At 30.7% G+C, this 16,370-nt stretch overlaps 3 protein-coding genes across 3 annotated transcripts; 2 read left to right on the forward strand and 1 right to left on the reverse strand.

The window, feature by feature from the left end:
* Positions 1-2,438: 2,438 nt before the first annotated feature.
* On the forward strand, positions 2,439-3,514 carry CABS01_11089 (tetraspanin; the record flags this gene model as incomplete). Its single annotated transcript, XM_060544444.1, has 4 exons — positions 2,439-2,471; positions 2,556-2,584; positions 2,637-3,135; positions 3,200-3,514. The coding sequence occupies 4 exons, from the start codon at positions 2,439-2,441 to the stop codon at positions 3,512-3,514; spliced, it is 876 nt and encodes a 291-aa protein (XP_060398720.1).
* Positions 3,515-3,927: 413 nt separating this feature from the next.
* CABS01_11090 (HpcH/HpaI aldolase) lies at positions 3,928-4,538 on the reverse strand (the record flags this gene model as incomplete). The annotated part of the gene is made up of 4 exons (XM_060544445.1): positions 3,928-4,105; positions 4,186-4,248; positions 4,322-4,386; positions 4,467-4,538. The coding sequence occupies 4 exons, from the start codon at positions 4,536-4,538 to the stop codon at positions 3,928-3,930; spliced, it is 378 nt and encodes a 125-aa protein (XP_060398721.1).
* On the forward strand, positions 4,355-4,964 carry CABS01_11091 (pantothenate transporter liz1; the record flags this gene model as incomplete). Its single annotated transcript, XM_060544446.1, has 4 exons — positions 4,355-4,435; positions 4,477-4,561; positions 4,619-4,723; positions 4,792-4,964. The coding sequence occupies 4 exons, from the start codon at positions 4,355-4,357 to the stop codon at positions 4,962-4,964; spliced, it is 444 nt and encodes a 147-aa protein (XP_060398722.1).
* Positions 4,965-16,370: the final 11,406 nt, after the last annotated feature.

Raw genomic sequence — 16,370 nt, forward strand, 5'->3', positions numbered from 1 at the left:
CAGCTTTGACGAATTGAATTCCAGTCTCTCTCCCTTATTCGGCTAGAGGATTGCTTACATAAGTTCCGGCCCTCAGTGTTCCCTTAGCTCGGAGCCCACAGCTCTTGGTCAAGTTCGTCTCAACACACGAACACCACCATCAGATGGCGCTTGATCATCGGCCTCGATTGGCTTCTAGCACATGGACTACCCATTATCTTGCCCGGTATCTTCATGCCTGCCTGGCAATCGACTGCCAAAACGGTGTCCGACGTTTTTTTCGATGGCACTCTGGGACCGACAATGCTCTCCATGGCTTCAAGTTGGAGAATCCGAGCTCAATCATTGGATCATTCTTGAACAATGTCAGACGACGCTCCGAGCAGTGAAAACAACCAATCAGACCTGAAAGACACTTTCAATTCGGGGGTATTCGAGGAGAAACAAAGATTGCTACGATACCACCCCGAGCTCCCTGACGGTAGCGTCGTCAGCGTTCCAATCCAAGCCGGTTCTCTCACCGGAATCATTCTCCACCTCGGCGACTCTTTACCGGCTGGGCATCTTGGGAGCCGGGCGGCATCTGGAAACATTCATTCAGCCTTGTGGGTCCGCCCATGCTGCAAGTTGAAGCTCCTCCTCCGAGGCTGTCGTTTCCGCCCCCAAACCCCTTGCCATACCCCTAGACCTCGTGGTATATCCTTCCGCCTCCAACCTGGATTGAACGCCAAGGACTTCGTCGACTACTGGCATCAGCTGGTGGCCATACGGTGTACCGAACATCTCTGAAAATGTTAGGCAGAGTTCTGCGCGACCCTCCTCCAATACAACCCCACGCTTGTTCCGGAGACAGCTAGCTGCTTGTTAGTTACCCCAGCACATGGATTTGTCTCGCCAGAGTTGGTATCGACCGGCAATAATTACTCGACTGTGGTGCCCCTCTGTCTTATACCATAATACTCGGCTCTCTGTTGTTAAAATCGCACATCTAGGCCTCATCATCTTTGACTCACTCGAATTCGCATTGACAAGCTCTCCGCCTCGTAGGCTGTGTCGTCTAAGGACCGTCACTTCAGGCAGCAGACAGATACAACTTATAAGCATCGGGCCTGGTATCTACCTCAAGTAGTAACATATCGGCCGACGGAAAGGCCTTCAGGCGGGCGAGACCGTTTGGAAATGTCTCAGTCCTTCCTGTCTGCGGCCGCAAACGATATCATGAGCCTGGGGATTTAACGCATTCCTCATCAAACATTGGCAGGCGAACCAAATGCAGCTCGGAGGGTTATTGACCTGGCGATGCATGTGCGAGAAAAAAAGCACTATCGAGAGGGCTAACGCAAACGCACGGAGCACTACTGCAAGGGTAACAAGCATCTCGATGGGGCCATGGAGGAGTCTGGACGGGCAGCTAGACAGCTTCCCGAAAGCTGCCTCCCTGCCGCTGGCGTCATCATCAGCTTACCCTACACTCCGTCAAAGACTGATTGATGCGCGCGAGGAGTCTGCCTGACTGCCTGCCTGTATGCCTCCCTCGTCGCCAGGAAGAGAGTGAGGAGGTTGGAGTCGAATCCATCGTCCGACACACCGCCAAAAGGCTGTACGTGGACAGCGCGGCACCGACAGAAAACAATCAGTTCTGTCGCGTCATTTGATGGACGAATGCACGGGATACATTCAGGACAACACACCTCGCCTTCGACACTCGGGTCAGAAATAGCTGGAAGGACGTTGGATCGGCATGGGAGGGTTGCGGGATGAGCGGCCTGCGCCTCCGTGAATGCGGTCGCTGGTCGTACGGCATGCGGGGTCCAACAGTCTCTCGCAGATTCGCGCACACACTTCTTCTGTTTCTTCTCTGGATGGCACACTGACACACTGGTGTTGGGCCTCCAGCATTGGTGTGTCCATCTGGTGCTACACGGCGACATCCAGTCATCCAGGGTGTTCCCAAGACCAGATTCACCCAGTCTGTAGAGATGACTGGTCCCTCGTACGAAAGTGCCTCCAGCCTATGGCGTGCTGGAGTTTGAAGGAATAAGCTTCTCGGAGGGTTGAGCCATGACGTCGAAAGACTGCGGCAAAGTTCTTTTGGGAAGATTTGGGATGACTGGATGCTGTCTGGCGTCGGTGCTTGTGGGCGCTTGCTCGCTGCTGGTGCCGCAAATGGGCATGTTCGATTTTGGCCGCATCAAGCAGCTTCCCACCCCAGCGCAGCGATCGGCACCTTTGGGTCCCTTGGGGTCCTCTTGGAGGGGCGACGAACGGCGCCACACCTCCCTCTTCCCGTTTTTCTTCTTCCCAACTCTCGCTCTCTCTCTTTCGTCTATTACTTATTCACATGTGAAGCCAGACGCCTTCTCATCAATGTTCATACACTGATTGCTAAACAAATTCTATTCCAACGGTCGGAAGCGATCTGGTGTTGTTGCGCGCTTGTTCGTCTTCAAAAGCTCATCATGGGGGTCAATCCAGGCGTAGTGTTTCTACTGGTAAGCCCCAACAGCCGGCATCCACTAACACCATTTGAAACCGTGAACGATATCAGGTAATATCTAACCAAAATACTTCTATAGATCTGCATCGGACTGCTGACGACGGCCATGTGAGTTCTCAAACATCACCGACCGCAAATTTCTCTGCTAATCATTTCACAGCGTCGTTCACGTAACGAGCACCAATCTCGCCCTTCCCATCTCGCCGTTCTTGTCTCTGCTTCCGATTCTGCTACCCATCCTCGGCACTATCAACGCATTTTACTACCCGCGCCTGCTATTCAATGCGAGCAACTCTCTCGCTCGGACCGAGCAGCTGTTTCCTACCATTATCCAGACACTTCAAGGCATCTTGACCACCGCTGTCGCCGTTATCCTGTTGCAAACCGCTCTTCCCGGCGATGGCCTAAACTGCGCCCTGTCTACCAGCTGGCAGCGCATGTTTGTCGCCAAGGATGAGTCGACCATCAGGCGCATCCAGGATAGCCTTAATTGCTGTGGCCTGAACAGCGTCAAGGACCGCGGTTGGCCATTTGGTGCTAATGCCCGGTGCGCCGAAATTACTGGTCGAGATACTGCCTGCATCGGACCGTGGAGGGATGCAACGGTGCGGAATTCCTCCATCGACTTAGGCATCGTCATCACCGTGGGTGTGCTACAGGTATGTCTGATATAGATATATACCAGGCCACAGCCGTTCCGGGCTAATGAGACATTCGTCACAGGTTCTGACGCTGCTCTTTATGCAGAGTGCCAGCAACTGGAGACACGCATGGTGGGCGCAACCCTGGAGCCACCTCTCAGAGCGTCCGATCGAAGAGCGCCAGCGCAGACCTCTTCTCACTGCTGCAATCTCCACACACTCAGCGCATGACAGTGGTGAGGAATCTGAAGACATTGTGAGATACAGCGACCTGAACCCTCATTATGGCACCACGGGAGAGGGACAACGGGGCCGTATTCGCACTGGGTCCAACAGGATTGAGCCCTCTTCGCTCAGAAATGTCGAAAATGCCGAAAACGCATGGAGAGACGAGTAGTTCTCATGCGTCACGCCTTCATCGATCCCAAAATCCCTACACCTTACCAACGACGACACGATTCTCTTTCAAAAATCATTTTACCCTCTTTTGCATTGCGAGCGAGAATGGTTTGCTGCCCGGGATTTGGAAGCCGGGGAATAGTTCGGCGGAGTTCGGGTTTGGCCGGTTTGTGTTTTAGTGCCCATAGTCTTTTTTTTGCTAGGAGAATTCCCTTGTCTGCCTTTTCTTCTTTGGGGGTTGGCTCAAAATAACTATTGGAGTTGGTTCGAAATTTCGTTCATTGACGCCGCTTGTTTTGACATGCCTGCGAGTAAAAGAGCTAGATCACGGCCTGCCATTGCGAATCTGAGGTCGATGATGTGAGCGAATTCCCTCGTCAAACGAATGGGACACCGACGCGAAGGAAACACTTACCGAATAGAAGCATGCCGTTTCGCCAGTGCCTCCAGGAGGTCTGGCCTCGGTTCCAGCCCGCCGAGTCCCACGGACACCTTGCGTCCATCCACGCTCGCCTTCTCTGCTGCGTTAGCGATTTTGGCAACGGTAGAGTGGAAGAATTCCGAGTCGTGTTGCCCAGGGACTGCGAGCCTGGGATAACCAAACGTCAGCTTCAGTCTCGAAATGGCATACATCGGTCCTATTCTACGGCGGAATAGCGGTTGACCTACTCCATGCAGAGATCTGCGCAGCCAATGAACAAGGCATCGATGCCCGGCACGGCGGCGATGGCTCTGTGATTTTGATTAACCCCAACAACTCCCACATGGGATTCTTCTCCCGTTGTGTGAGACTGTGGGTACTCACTCTACGTTTTCAACACCTTCTCTGGTCTCGATCATGGGCATGATGAGGACATCGTCGTTGACCAACTTGTGGTTATGTTACGGCTGTTACTTGGGTAAGACAGCGTTGGGCTGCGTATGCTAGCAAATTAAGTGGTGAAACTAACTGCAATACAGACGTGGGCGAATGAGGTGAACGATGGGAACGTGGAAGAGCGTGCCTTGACTATCTCCAGCATGAATGGACTATTCTACGCGACCAGTGAGTCCAACCTAAGGGGCAACAGACCTTTTCCTCGCCAATTGACTAACGGTGTAGACTCTTTCTTGCCTATTCTCACCTTCCCGCAGACCATGGCACCCACCTTCGAGCGAGACTTCCCCTCTATCCTATCATTCGCGCGCGCGGCCGTGATTATAGTCCGTAAGTTCCCCCATTTTAACGACCCCCAAGTGCGACCTTCAGGACAAACTGACAGGGAACCCTTCCAGTCATTGCGGATTTCTTGCACAAGCGTCAGCTGCAACAAGAAGCTCAGGCTGCTGGCGAACAGCCTGCTTCCGAAACTGTTGTGGAGGGAGAAGTAGACAAGAAGGAGAAGAAAATGGAGGAAAGACTTTCTGGGGCTATCGAGCCAGTTAGGAACTCTTCCAGTATCATTTGACCAGCAAATGTTGGAGGCGTAAACCCAGGATTGGACGTGCGTGGTGGCATGCGTGGTTCCAATTTACAGCCAGCACTGATATGCTACCAACCTGGAAAGTCTAGGGGATCATTGGAACATTCGAAAATAGGCGAAAGTAGAGATGAATCTGCAGTTATATCGAATTGACATCACTTGTTCCATACCTTACCGGGAGGAGGGGGCAGGTTACTTCCCCCATAATACTCGAGTAACTATTAATAATAATAGTCACATATATAATAATTACTACCCGAACTATCGTTATTATAAAGTTATCGGGAGTTTTAAGAGTTATAAATAGGTTATATTCCTCTTATATAAATCTAAATAATAATAATATTATATAAAAATATATAACTAATAATAAGTATTATATTAATTTAAATATTATAAACGCTTTTTTTATATTATTATAACTTATATAATTTTTTTTAAAATTATTATAGTATTAATATTATTAGTATAACTATTATAATATTATTATTACTTTTTAGGGCCTTTAGTAGTCTTTTTTTATTATTAATATTACTATTATTATTATTATTACTTAGGGGACCTTTTGTACTATTAATATTATTATTAATACTATTACTACTATTATTCTAATTATATACCTACTAAGTTAATATACTCCTCGTTACTAAGCTTAGATTAAAAAAAAAAGAAATTAATAATTAGTTATTTATTATTAGTAAATAAAAACTAAAGGAAGACGTATATTTACTATCGTTATAATAATAATATCGTCCTTTTTAAACTTTACTTAACTAGCGGGCTATAGCTCTAGGCTCGGGCTCGGACTAGGCTCTAGTATAAGGCCTCGGCTAGCTTCCTTAATTTCTAATTATTTTATAATAATTATTTAAGCTTTATTAGCCCGTAGGCTAGATCCTCTAACTTTAATACCTTATAGGGCGTAGTACTTAATTATAATATTAATAATAATAATAAAAGGGCTCGGGCTATTATTATTATTAAAAGCTATAATAAGTAAGTAAGTAATTTAAATAAAAAAAATTAGTATAACTAATATACTATAATTTAGTTTAATAAAAGGGTATTATATTTAGTAAAAAAAAATAATAATATAAAATTCGATATAATATATATTTTTAATATAATATATAATATATAATATATAAAATATATATACTTATAAATATCGTAAAATTAGTAAAATAGATATAGTAAAGAGACCTACTTATTATAGAACTTAGTACTTACCCGCTTATCTAAAGTATTAAAGTTAGAAAACCGCTCTAAGTATAAGGGCTAGTAAAGTATTAAATACTACGTAAAGTATTATATAAAACTTATTTACGGCTATATAAGCTACGAAAAGAAAATAAATAATAAGGATTACTAAGTAACTAAATAAAAAGAGCTATTATATAATTAGTATATTAGTAAATTTATATATTACTAAAGTAAATATTATATAATTAGCTTTTATAATTAATATATATATATATAATTAAAGTTAAATCGGTTACTTATACTTAATACGTTTCTAAGAAACGGGCTATAAGTAGCGCTAATTTACTTCTAAGTAAGGGACTATATATTAAATAATATACTATTTATCCTCTTTTATAATAATCTACTTCGTAACCCTTAAGCCTAAGTTTATATACTAATATATTAGCCCTCTTTCCCTCCTTATAGCCTCTATATTTTCTTATTATATATTTATTATATTAATAATAAGCCGTACTAATCTTTTTATATTAAAGCGAGAAGGTTAAACTTAAATAATATAATTAGTACTATATTAATATTAAAAAAAATAGAGATAGCTAAGTATTTAAATAAGTAAATATATAGCGGATTAACTATAGTAAGCGCTATATTACGTAAAAAGAGAGCTAAGTAAAGTACTAGTTATAATAATAGTATTAGACTTATTAGCTAACTCGTAAGTATTATAAATACTATTTATTTTAAAGTTACGACGAGAGCTATTAATACTAGTAATATTAATAAAAGAATTATATAGCTCGGTTTGCGTAATATTATTAATAAAATTAAATATAAAAAAACAACTATTAATATTCGAAGTAAAAGAACTAAGGGTAGGCCTAAGTAAATAAAAGCTAAGAATAGGAGCCCGAGTAATATAATTAATAAAGGGTAACGGGGGAGCCTTATTATTTTATATATAGTAATAAATATAACGCTTAATACTTAAAATACGACTATTAATAATAGGGTCTCTTTTTTTTTAAATAAAGAGCTCTTTATTAATATTTATAAAGTATTTTATAATAATAAGGCCCTTATAAGTATTATAAATCTTAATATAGAAATTCTTATTTATAATACGCTTTTTATTTTTAAAAAGATCCTTATTAAGCTCCTTTTTATAATTAATATACTTAAATATTATAAAAGTTAAAGTAATAAAAATAATATAGATAAAGTAATAAAGTAAGTATTACTAATTAGGAAAAGTAACCTCGTAGTTAATAAAGGACTTAGTAAAACGCTAAATAGTAATAAAAATAGTTTTACTTAGCTAGCTAAGTAATAAGTCGTATATAGTTTAGCGAGTACTAATATCGTTATTTAGATTATTAAGCTTAAAGTATAGCTTAAAAACCTTAATATAATTATTAAAAAAGCAATTATATTAATTAAAAAAGTAAATAAAAAAGAACTTATATTAAAAGTCCTAGTACTAAGTAGCGCATAGCTTATAAAGCTTAATAACCTCTTTAAATAATAAAATATAATCCTTAAATACTTTATAAATAATATTTATAATAAACTTATTATTATAAAAAAAGAGCTAGTTTTAATAGTACTTTAGATCTAATTTATTACGTAATATAATATAAGTCTTTTTAGGAATATTAGTAAGAGCGTATACCGTACTAATAATAATTATAGGGTTATTAACCTTTTTAATAATAGCCTTTTTACCCTTTTTAGTCTTCTTAGGGGGAGTATTACTATTAAAAAAAATAAGAATACTATTATTATTAATAATAAGGCGCTAGTCTAGAATATTTTTAAAAGTAATATTATTAATATAATAGGCCTTAAAAAAAGCCGGGGTTATTAGTAACTAAGGTAATAATATATTAATTATAATTAATAACTTTAATAATTAGAGCATTTTAATAAAATAAGTTAATTAGATAATATTAAAATAAATAAGAAGAGTAATTATAATATTTACTTAATAAATAGAAGGGGTTTCTAGGGGAAGTAGTAGAGTAGGGTTAATTTATATAGCCTCGGGCTTAGGCTTAGGCTCCTCTTATTTAGGCTCCTTATTATATAGCTATTACTACTATTTAATAAAAAGGGGCTCGTTATACTTAGCTTAAAACTAAGACTAAGCTTTAATAGAGCGATACGTATACTTCTTATACTTATTATTTCTATTACCTCTTCTAACTTAACTATGGGAAAGTATAATAATTAATTATAATAATATAATAAGTAATATATTATAAGTAAGTAAGGATATATAAAGTATAATAAGCGGGTTAAGTAGTAAAAAGTAAAATAAGTAAGCTATTTATATTAATATAATAAACTAACTTATAGTAGTAGGTATAAAAAAAGGAAAAAAGAAAGGTTTAGAAATACGAGTAAAGAGCTAAATAAATTAATTTTTTATTCCTATTTAATAAGTACGTATAGATACGAAATAGGTAATTAAAAAAAATTAATAAAGGGCCTAGGTAGTAATATAGGTAGGTAAATTAATTAATAATAGAAATATAAATATGCGCTTAGTAATAATAGAAATATACCGGCTTAGTAAGGACCCGGTTAGCTTAGTAAGAGTTACGTAACCCTACTTTTATAACTTCCTTTTTCTAATTAACCTCCTTTTTCTAGTTAACCTTCTTCCTTTAATTAACCTCTTTTTTTTAATTAACCTCTTAACCTCTACTTTTTATTTTAATACTTATTATAAATATTTTATAAGCCTAACCGCGTTAAATCTATTATTAAAAAAATAATATAGATATACGAAATACCTCTACTTATTTATTATAATAATAAGTAAACGTAAAAAGCTTTTTACTAATACGCTTATAAATAATATCGCCCTAGGTTACTATTAAAGGGCCCCTTAGCTTAGCGCTAGCTAAGTATCTTAATTAAATATTAACTAACCGGTTTCTTAACTTTAAAATAAAAATAAATATATTAATATAAGAATAGAAGCCGATATTAGTTACTAAGTAGATGCTAAAATAAATAATAATAATATAAAGGATAATATAAAGGATAAGAGTAACGTATTTAATATAAATTTTATATATACTATAAGTAAGCTATTTTACGAACCTTAATAAGGATAATTAAGATATAACTAACTATACTATACCTAAATAGTACGATTAATTTTAATAATATTAACCCTAATAAAATTAATAAAATAAGGGCTAATAATAATTTACTAACTAAATTTAATAAAAAAGAAGCTAACGTTACTAAGGCGTATAATAATCGTATTTTTAAAAATAATATTAATAACCTAGATACCTAGCCCTTTAATAAAACTAATAATAAGGATAATACTTTCCCTCTTATAATAAAAGATTATATTACTATTTATATTAGCCCTCCTCTAAGGGAGTATATAATAAGAAGGTATTAAAAACCTAACGATAATATTTTAAAATTAATCCCTTATTATTAAAATAAATTTATTTAACTATTAGACTTTAAGCTTAGGCTTAGCCTTTTTTTTTATACTTTTAGTAATAATTATACGGAGTATACCGCCCTTTATTAACTTTTCTTTATTCTTTTTAATATTAAGGGAGCTATTAAATAGGTTATTAAAAAGCTCCTTATATAGTTAGTATTCTTAAAGAACTATATTTTTTAAAAGTTCTTTTTAATATTTATATAAAAAATAAAGGTATTATTAATACCTAAGAAGTTTTTTATAATATAAGTATCCTATAAATTAAATAAATAAGAAATTATAAAAAGGGGTATTATATCGGACTTATTTATTATTAACTTTTAAGTAATATTTACTAACTTCTTATTATTTAATATAACTAATAATATATATTAAGGATTGGTATATTTCGTTAATATACTTATTAAGCTTTTCGAGTTATATAGCTAGGTATTATCGGCGCGTACTATATTTAATAAGTTTATATATATTATTAATAATAAGAATAAGAAGACTAATATAGTCTTATTATTAAACTTCGTTATATACTAGTACTTTAACCCCTTTTATATTTACTAAGAAGCTAACTAATTAAATAAAAAAAAACTAAACTATAGTTATATCTACGCCGTTAGCTATAATTATTAAAAAGACTTCTATATTACTAAAAAGGGTAATATTATAATTTAGATCTAAGAGATCTTTTTTTATATCAATAATTAATACTTAAAAATAATTTTAAAACATCCTTTTTATAATAATAAGGAAGGTTATACTTAAAATAAAAATAAGATAATTATTATAAACGAGGTTACTTTTATCCTTAAAAAGAATATAACTAACGTAATTAATAATAATATAGTATATAACTACTTTTTTAATAAGATTATAACTAATCTAAGCCTCGATATTAAATAAAAATAAAAATTTAAAAAGTTTATTAAGTACTTAGTATTAAATAATTATAAGCTCGTTATTTAATAAATATAATACTATATATTTAAAGATCTAATTCTCTTAATATATATATCTACCCTATCCGCACAAAGTTAGAGCTTAAAACGTATAATTAAAAAATATTCGAAAATTAAAATAAGTTCGATATAAAAATCTATAGCTATCTAATTATATACTTTATTAATAAGTTCGGTATATACCGTAATTCCTATTATACTCTTATAAGTATATATATAATAATTACTAAGCTCTAAATAAAAAATCGACTCTAATAAACTAATATTTTCTTTTTTATACTTAATCTATATAGTTCGAACTTTAATAATATTATTAAAATATTTTAATCCCTAACTAAGCTTAACCGTAATATTAAATTATATATTAATAATAAGTATTATATTATAGTTGCGCCGATTCTTTATTATATTAGGGATATATTATAATAAAATAAAAATAGTAATTTTAAAAGTACTTAAATAAATAAGTTTTATTATTTTTATTTTATTAGCGATTTATAAAGAAATAATAATAACCCGGAGTCGGTTCTAAACTTTAATATAGTTATTTATAAGTACTATTATTATTAGTATATAATTATATATAAGGATATAAATAATTTTATAATAATAGCCTTTCGTAATTAGTATAATAAAGCGTAAGGTATTATAAAAAAAATACTTATATTAGTATTTATTATTTTTATATTAAACTTAATCTTTTTATACCCTCTAGATCCTGCCTATTCTAAATATTAGGGCCTCGCTAAGTTAATATATAATATACTACTTAATAATATCCTTACTACGTAGGGGTATAAAAAATATACTTATATACTACGTATTTAGCCCTTTTTACTAAGCTAGGAGCGCTTATAACTACCGCTTTATTATTTTTATAATTACTTTTTAATAATAAATACTTATTAGTTAGTTATTACCCCGGGTTTATTTTAAAGCTTCTTAATCCCTTATTATATTTACTTTAAATTTATAAATACTATATAAAGCTAGCTTAGTAATATTATTAATAACGATATTATTAACTTTATAATAAAGGCTTATACGAAGTTAACTAAGTTAAAGAGTATCCTAGTTAGTACTAATATTAATAAAGCCGATTATAAGAATATAATAAATATTGTCGTTAAGGTTCGTAAAATATATTAATAACTCTATTAAATTACTAACTAAGCTATTATTAATAACCCCTAAGTATAGAGTATTATTAATAGTAGTTACTAAGGCTCGATAATACTACTATAATAGCCCTTTTATTAACTATAAGTCGGATTAGGATCGGAATATATATAACTATTTACTAAGCTTATTTTATATAATATTTCTTAGTATATAAAACGATAGTTAACTTAGCTACTTATTTATATAATAAAAAATAAACCTAAGCCTAAGTAAGGACCGGCATTACTTAATAAAAAAGCTAAAGGGTATATATTAAATATAGTACGCCTAAATATCTATATAAATATTTATTATAAGGTTATTATTAAAAAGTTTAAAATACTTATAAATATAAATATATTATTAAATAAGAATAAGTATAAGTAAGTAAGGGGTATAGTAATATTTTTTAACGTCTATTACTTTATAATATATTTATTATTAATAATTATATAAATAGTTTAAAATAATAATAACCTAAACGAACTATACTAATATTAAGAAAATCCTATTATTAAAAGTTAATATATAAATAACGTAGCGCTTCCTTTTTCGTAATACCTTTTATTATAATAATAATAAACTTATTTATTAAATATACTAGCTCTATAATAAGGCTCTGATATTATTTAATAAGGTACTACTTCGTATTAATAAAAAGGATATATAATCATAAGAGAATTAATATACGGGCGTCGTAAATTAATATACGGGCGTCGCTCTTATACGGGCGTCGCTATTCTACTTTTTAATTAGTCTAAAAAAAATTATTAATATAGTTAGATTTTACTAAATACTTATAAAGTATCCTAAGCCTTTATTTTTTTACTCTTTTTATATTTAAGTTATATTATTAAGCTTCGAAGTTTAATTTATAGTATTTATTTATAATAGCGTTTATAATTAGAATTAGAGACGTTCCCTAAGACTAATTTTAAAATAATACCCCTATTAAAAAACTTCTCTTTTTATAAAAACGACTATTAATTAATTACGGCTTTTTATTATTATCTAGCTAATTATTATTATCTCCCTCTTTAAAAAATAGTTACCCTAGTATTAGCTAATTTTATAAAGTTAATAATTTTAAAAAGTAGTGCGACCTTATTATTAAGCTCCTAGTTAGTATATTATAAAATACACAACCTCTTATAAACGATTATTTTAATATAAAGCTTATATTATATTTTATTTATTATTTTCCTAAGAGAATAATAAAAACCTAATAAACTACTCTCTTATAACTTTTTTTAAAATATAACCCTTTTTTTCTTAACAAATAGTCCTAGTAACCTTCTTATTTTATAATAAAGTAGTTTAATAATACTCTTTAGCTTATTAAATAGGTTATTAAGACTAATTAATAATTAATAATAGTATTATTTTAATAATAAGAATATATCTATTAATAATAATAAATATAAGGTCCTTAAGTTAACTTATTATTTTATTTATTTTTATAACTATCCTCTATTTAAAGCGAAGCGTTTTTTTAAACTATAGCCTCTTATTATACTCTAAATAACCGATCCTCTTCTCTTTTTATAACTTAAATCCTAAACTTACTAATTTTTAATAATCTAAAATAAACTTATAATACCTTTTTTAACTAAGTTAATAACTTTATAAAAGTTAATAAATTTAATATTATAAAATAAAATAGGTATAAAACTTAAGGCTAGATTATTTAATATACTTTTTAATATAATTAGTTTAGTAAGCCTAGGCTTATAAAAAGTACTAATATTTAATAAGATAAGTTTTAAAAATATAGTTATAAATAATAAGTTATTATTAAAGCTTAAGAAGAGGATAAGTAGCTATTATATTATTATTTAGACCCCTAGTATAAATAGTATAATTATAGCCCTAGTTTTAAAACTTTTATATACTTTTTATATTATAAGCTTACTAAGGTAATTAAGAATATTATTAAAATTATAAGCTAACGAGTTAAGATTTAGGCTCGGGATATACGTATTATTATTTAAGAATAGTTTTTAGAGTCCTTATTTACTTAGCGAGATATTTATAATACTAGGGCTCGTATAAACTAAAAAAAAACTAGCTAAATACTTACTAATTATAGCGTTAATTAAGCTATTTAATAAGTAAAATATCCTATACGTAATAAAATAAGTAAACGACAAACTAAACTACCTTATTAGCCTTATTTAAACCTTTTTTTATTATTTTTAAATATAGAAGCGATTTTTTAAAATAATTAGCTTTAATAATACTTATAATATTAATCGTTTTAAGCTCCCTCTTTTTTAAATTATTAAGTAAACCTATTTTAAATCTATTTATAATACTACGTTCGGCCTTATTAATAATAAAAAACTAAAGGGTTTTTAGTTTTTTTTAGTAAGTATTCGCTAACTTATAAACTAATACTTAGTTTATTACCTTATTATTATTATTATAAATTACGATAAGTAAATAAAGGCTATACTAAATAAGTAGTTCCCGGACGTTTAGTAATAACTCTATATTTATTATATTAACTCTAATATTATACTTAGGGCTAAGTAAAAATAAGTTAAGGACCGTAGTTATAATAATAAAAATAATAAGTTTAATAACGAGGGATATTAGTTATTAATATAAGTAATAATTACGCTAAATAATAAGAATAAAGCTTATATTAATATACTTATTAATAAGCCCCCCCCTTATATATATCGTAAGGTCTTTATAATATAAAAACTTATTATTTTTATTAAGACTAAGTATACTTTTAAAAAAGCCTAGACTAAGCTTTATAAAAAGTTTAATAATTAATACTTAATTCTCTAGTACCTCTATATAATATACTTACTTTTAAGAATATAATAAGCCCGTTATTTTATTTAAAAATACTAAAACTTTAGTACTTACGTTATTTTTAATATTAAGTTAAGTAATAATAATATTAAGAGTTATTTTTTAAATAATTTTAGTTACTTATATCGGTTTATTAATATTATATAAAATATAATTAGTAATTAGGAGCTACGCTTTTACTAAGCTTATATAGAGAACGAGGTATTTATAAGCTAGGAATATATAAGTACTTATTTTAAGTATTTAAATAAACTTTAAATAATACTTTTTTTAAAATATTTTATTTTAATTAAGACGTAAGGCCGGTTTATAAAAAAATAATATTATTTAATAAGAGGCTATTTTTAAAACCCCTCGGATCTTATAGTTTAGACTATACTATTTTAATTAAGCTAAGTATCCTATATTACTATAAAATTTATTTTAAAATATTAAATTTAGCTACTTTTAATAAATAAGAAGTATACCCTTAATAATATTTTTAAAAAACGTTTTCCTTAAATTTATATTACTAAATCCTTAACCCTAAGATTATTATATCCCTTTATAATAAGCTAAAGAATATAATATAGCTTATTTTATTATAACTAGCCTTATTTAAAAAAGGCTAATTAACTAGTTAAGCCCGTATTATTTATAATAACTAAAGTACTAATAATAAAAAGCGAGGCTACTTATTTAGAAATAAGAATAAGTTAATACTAACTAAGCTTATAAAAAAAATAAGTTAGCTAAGTTAAAATTAAATATTGAGCTTATTTTAATAATAAATAAAGAGCTAGTTTAGCGTTTTTAATAAGGAGAGAATAACGGGGAATTATATAAATAAATAGCTGATATAGCTTAGTATTTAAAAAAAATAGAGCTAATAAAAAGTAGTCTATAATAATAATAAATTATTATAACTATATTAAAAGAGGTAGTTAAGTAGACGTTATTATAATTTACTTTTTATATATTTTAAATATATAATAAAAAAAAGCCTTACTTATTTAAGATTTATAAAAACTTAGATTATTAGTTTATTTAAAATTTATAAATTTTAAATAAGTAATATAATAGTTCTAAACGAGTACGTAGGTTATAATAGTATTCTTATTTTTAAAAATCTTAAACTAGAGCTTAGGTTAGAGAGGATAGTAAGAATAGCTATATTAATATAGTTACCCTTACCGCTTTTATAAAGAAGTATTATTTTTTTAAATTAATTAAAAAATAAAATAGTAACGCCTATATAAGAGCGACGCCCGTATATTAATTTACGACGCCCGTATATTAATTCCTAATTATAAAAAGATTTTATTAATAAAGATAAATTAGTAAGTATTATTAAAAAAGATAGAGAGTACTATAATCTTATTATTATTAATTAAGTTAATAAAGCCTAGTACTTAATTAATAAAAGCGAGCTTCTACTTACTAAAAATACGAATATATTATAAACCTTTAAGCAAGCCCTATACTTAACTTACGTATATTACTATAGCTATAATAAAATCTAGAACTTTAAATATAAAGCTATTTAATAATCGAACCGCTTTAGCTTTATAAATAAGTAAGTACTATATTTACTTATCTACTTATTTACTTATTTACTTATTTACTTATTTACTTATTTACTTATTTACTTATATAAGTCTTATACTTAATAATTCGAGGCATTTTAAGGGCCCTAGTAAGGCCCGCGAAATAAGGTTAATAATATTTAGGGCCTAAAGAGGGATTACTAATATTTATTAAAAAGCCCGAATTAATCTTTTTATCTCTTAA

Source organism: Colletotrichum abscissum (genome assembly GCF_030869225.1).
Source record: "Colletotrichum abscissum strain IMI 504890 chromosome Unknown Scaffold_29.1, whole genome shotgun sequence".
NCBI classification, from domain to species: domain Eukaryota; kingdom Fungi; phylum Ascomycota; class Sordariomycetes; order Glomerellales; family Glomerellaceae; genus Colletotrichum; species Colletotrichum abscissum.